Source organism: Balaenoptera ricei, chromosome 9 (genome assembly GCF_028023285.1).
Source record: "Balaenoptera ricei isolate mBalRic1 chromosome 9, mBalRic1.hap2, whole genome shotgun sequence".
Lineage (NCBI taxonomy): Eukaryota > Metazoa > Chordata > Mammalia > Artiodactyla > Balaenopteridae > Balaenoptera > Balaenoptera ricei.
In genome coordinates this window covers 73,098,183-73,102,107 of record NC_082647.1, presented here as the reverse complement: position 1 = coordinate 73,102,107, position 3,925 = coordinate 73,098,183, and the positions used below count along the sequence as shown (strand labels likewise).

The following is a 3,925-nucleotide window of genomic DNA, read 5'->3' as shown; positions in this document are numbered from 1 at the left end:
TCCGGACACCGTGGGCCTCGACCCTCGGTCGGGCCCAGAAAGGGAAGCTTAGCTGAGTTAATTCCCGGCTTAGAGTCCAAACCGTGGAGAGCGTGAGCAGACCTCGGCCTGAGCAGGGTACCCGAGCACAGGGCACGCAACTTCCGCACCCCCAAATCTGCCCCGAAAACTACTGCGTTTCACCTCTGGTTTGCTTTGCAACTTAAAGAATGAACATGAAACGGTTATTCTCTGCCAGCTCGTTCCAAAAAGGAAAAAAAAAAAAAAAAAATCTAGCACTGCAAAGATGGGGTTCTCTTCCACGGCAGCGTCCCTTCCTTTCCAGCTCACCAACTTTTCTTGCTTCCGACTTGACAGAATCTGCATTAACACCCTCTTCGGGGCTCTTCATTGTGACTTATTAGATAGAAACGCTTAAAATGTCAGTGTCCAAACGATTGGAATGCGTTTGGGGCGCGCGGAACAGGCTCACTGGACCTCCTAGGAGAGGGGAGTGGGGTGGGGAAGGGGGCTCTCGCAACCATCAGCCCCGCGTGTCCAGGCAATGTTGAGCCCCCATCTCACTCTCTCAGAGCCGACCTTTAGAGGTCACAATGCAGGGCCTTATCTGGGAGTGGGGTGGGGATCAAACGGCCACAGGGACTCCACCTTGGGCTAGCAGCACAGGCAATGAGGGCCGCGGCGAAGACCCCGCGTTGCCCCACTCCGGCCCTGCTGCCTTCTCCAAGGACAGGACTGCCTTCCGCGGGAGAATGAACGTCTGCCTCTTTCTAGCACCGTCGGAGGTGTAGTCCTTTGGGTGTTGGGAAACGTCAGATTGAGACACTGTGGAGGGAACAGAAAGGCCCAGATGCTTCTCCAGGAAGGGTGAGAGAATAGGCCGGGGCGCAGTTCTGCAGTCCCCTGCGCGGCCACGTCTTCAGAAACGCCCACGACCTCAGGACCAGCCACGGTGGTTTGGCCCTTGGGACTCGAGGGGCCCGTCTACCTGACCATCGGGTGGGCTCCGCCGTTGCCGGTATTCTTGCCAGTCCCCCCCGCCCCAGCCGTCCCAAATCGCGCCACGGACCTAGAGGGTACTGAGGCGAGATGAGACTTCACCCACTGCGTAGAAGCTGTTGCCGCCGCTGCTGTCACAGCCACTCCGGGAGGGGCCGACAAGGCGGCGGGAATGGTACCCTCCGGCCGCTTCCCCGGGCTGCGCTCGGGTGCGGGGGCGCGGCCCGTTTGCTCCGGCGCGGAAGGAAATCGCCCCGCGCCCGCGGGAAGAGGGTGGCGGGGAGGGAAGGGGGAGGGCAGCAAGGAGGCGGGCAGAGGGGCCGGCCGCCTGGGCCAGGTCGTTTTTGAATGGTTTGGGAGGACGAATTGTTAGACCCCGAGGAACGGGGGTGGGGACGGAGAAGGGGGGCTGGAAAGCGGAAACTTTCCTATAAAACTTCGAAAAGTCCCTCCTCCCCACGTCAGGCCAATGACACTGCTGCCCCCAAACTTTCCGCCTGCACGGAGGTATAAGAGCCTCCAAGTCTGCAACTTTCGCCCAACTCCCAGACACCTCGCGGGCTCGCCGGCACCAGCAGCGTTTCCAGGAGGCCGAGCCGGGTGTGCGTGCGGCCGTTGGGCGCCTTCTTTTTGGACCTCGGGGCCATCCACACCGTCCCCTCCCCCTCCCGCCTCCCTCCCCGCCTCCCCCGCGCGCCCTCCCCGCGGAGATCCTCCCTGTCCCTCCTCCCGCTCCCTCCTCCGCGGTCCGCACCGCCCGGGCCGGCGCCGCGCGCGAGGGAAGCTGGCGGGCTGAGGCGCCAGGCTCTCCTCCTCTTCCCCGGGCCGCCCTTCTGCCCCGGGCCTGCGAGGCCGCGCGTTGCCGCCCGAGAGATGATGCAGGACGTGTCCAGCTCGCCAGTCTCGCCGGCCGACGACAGCCTGAGCAACAGCGAGGAGGAGCCGGACCGGCAGCAGCCGCCGAGCGGCAAGCGCGGGGGGCGCAAGCGGCGCAGCAGCCGGCGCAGCGCTGGGGGCGGCGCGGGGCCCGGTGGGGCCGCGGGCGGGGGCGTCGGAGGCGGCGAGGAGCCTGGCAGCCCAGCCCAAGGCAAGCGCGGCAAGAAGTCTGCGGGCTGCGGCGGCGGCGGGGGCGCCGGCGGCGGGGGCGGCGGCGGCAGCAGCAGCGGCGGCGGGAGTCCGCAGTCCTACGAGGAGCTGCAGACGCAGCGGGTCATGGCCAACGTGCGGGAGCGCCAGCGCACGCAGTCGCTGAACGAGGCTTTCGCCGCGCTGCGGAAGATCATCCCCACGCTGCCTTCGGACAAGCTGAGCAAGATCCAGACCCTCAAGTTGGCGGCCAGGTATATCGACTTCCTCTACCAGGTCCTACAGAGCGACGAGCTGGACTCCAAGATGGCAAGCTGCAGCTATGTAGCCCACGAGCGGCTCAGTTACGCCTTCTCGGTCTGGAGGATGGAGGGGGCCTGGTCCATGTCCGCGTCCCACTAGCAGGCGGAGCTCCCCACCCCCTCGGCAGGGCCGGAGACCTAGGTAAGGACCCGGCGCCTCTGCGCCCCTTCGCCGCTCAGGTGGCAGACCGACTGACGGCCGGGCCGCGGCTCCCTGTCCGCCTCGCCTTCCTCCCCGTCTCCTACTCCCCTCTCAGCCTTCCCACCCCACCTGGCACCGCCACCTCATCTCCCGAGCGTCCCTGGAAGGCAGCTTAGTCCCCGCTAGGGAGAGAGGGATGCGCCCTTGTGAGGGGTGTGCGTGTGCGTGAGTGCGCGTGACAGACAGGAGGAAGACTGAGAAAGAGTCGAGGGTCATGGATAAGGCCAGTCTTGCCAGCGCCTCCCTTTCTTTTGGCTTTAAGTTTTCGTTCTCCTTAAAACAAATGTTTCCAAATTCCACCTCCTCCTCCTTTCCGCCCACCCACTTCCTCTTGCCCTTGGGCTGAAATCCTTCCAGGTTGTTCAGCGTAATTTCTCCGTGGTGGTGATAAGAACAGTGCTCACTAGTCTTAGAAAACAGCCACAGAGACCTAAACAATAACCAACTTTCCCCCCTCTGGGTTTTTGCAGATGTCATTGCTTCCAGAGAAGGAGAAAATGGACAGTCTAGAGACTCTGGAGCTGGATAATTAAAAATAAATATATATGCCAAAGGTTTTCTTGGAAATTAAAAGAGCAGAATCCAAATTCAAAGAAACAGGGCGTGGGGCGCACTTTTAAAAGAGAAAGCGAGACAGGCCCGTGGACAGTGATTCCCGGACGGGCAGCGGCACCATCCTCACACCTCTACATTCTGATAGAAGTCTGAACAGTTTGTTTGTGTTCCTTTTTTTTTTTTTTTTGACGAAGAATGTTTTTATTTTTATTTTTTCATGCATGCATTCTCAAGAGGTCGTGCCAATCAGCCACTGAAAGGAAAGGCATCATTATGGACTTTCTCCATTTTAAAATGGTAACAATCAGAGGAATTTTAAGAACACCTTTAGAAATAAAAATACTGGGATCAAACTGACTTGCAAAATCACAGTCAGTTAATTCCTTTTTTCATTCTTCCTCTGAGGGAAAAAAAAAAACTTAAAATACAAAAACAACATTCTATTTATTTATTGATGACCCATGGTAAAATGCAAATAGATCCGGTGTCTAAATGCATTCATATTTTTATGATTGTTTTGTAAATATCTTTGTATATTATTTTTCTGCAATAAATAAATATGGTTGAAAATTGTCAGAACCTTAAAGTTTGGTCTATATTTTTAAAGGATTAAGTTGGAGGTAAAAACCTGCTTGTTTAACTCTGGAGATACCCAGGAGGGTTGAGGGAGCACTAATATAAACAAAGCAGTGAAAAACTCAAAACTAGTTACTGACAGGTACAGGCATGTTATTTAGAAAGACAGCTTTATCATTATTCCTGTTGGGTGTTCAGTGGACTT

The 3,925-nt window shown here is 57.6% G+C and overlaps 1 protein-coding gene across 1 annotated transcript; it reads left to right on the top strand.

The window, feature by feature from the left end:
- Positions 1 to 1,487: 1,487 nt before the first annotated feature.
- Positions 1,488 to 3,643, top strand: TWIST1 (twist family bHLH transcription factor 1). Its single transcript, XM_059932841.1, has 2 exons — positions 1,488 to 2,529; positions 3,060 to 3,643. The coding sequence occupies exon 1, from the start codon at positions 1,873 to 1,875 to the stop codon at positions 2,485 to 2,487; it is 615 nt and encodes a 204-aa protein (XP_059788824.1). The 5' UTR covers positions 1,488 to 1,872; the 3' UTR covers positions 2,488 to 2,529; positions 3,060 to 3,643.
- Positions 3,644 to 3,925: the final 282 nt, after the last annotated feature.

Coding starts and splice junctions, on each gene's coding strand:
- TWIST1 (XM_059932841.1), top strand. CDS start 1,873: ATGATGCAGGACGTGTCCAGCTCGCCAGTCTCGCCGGCCGACGACAGC.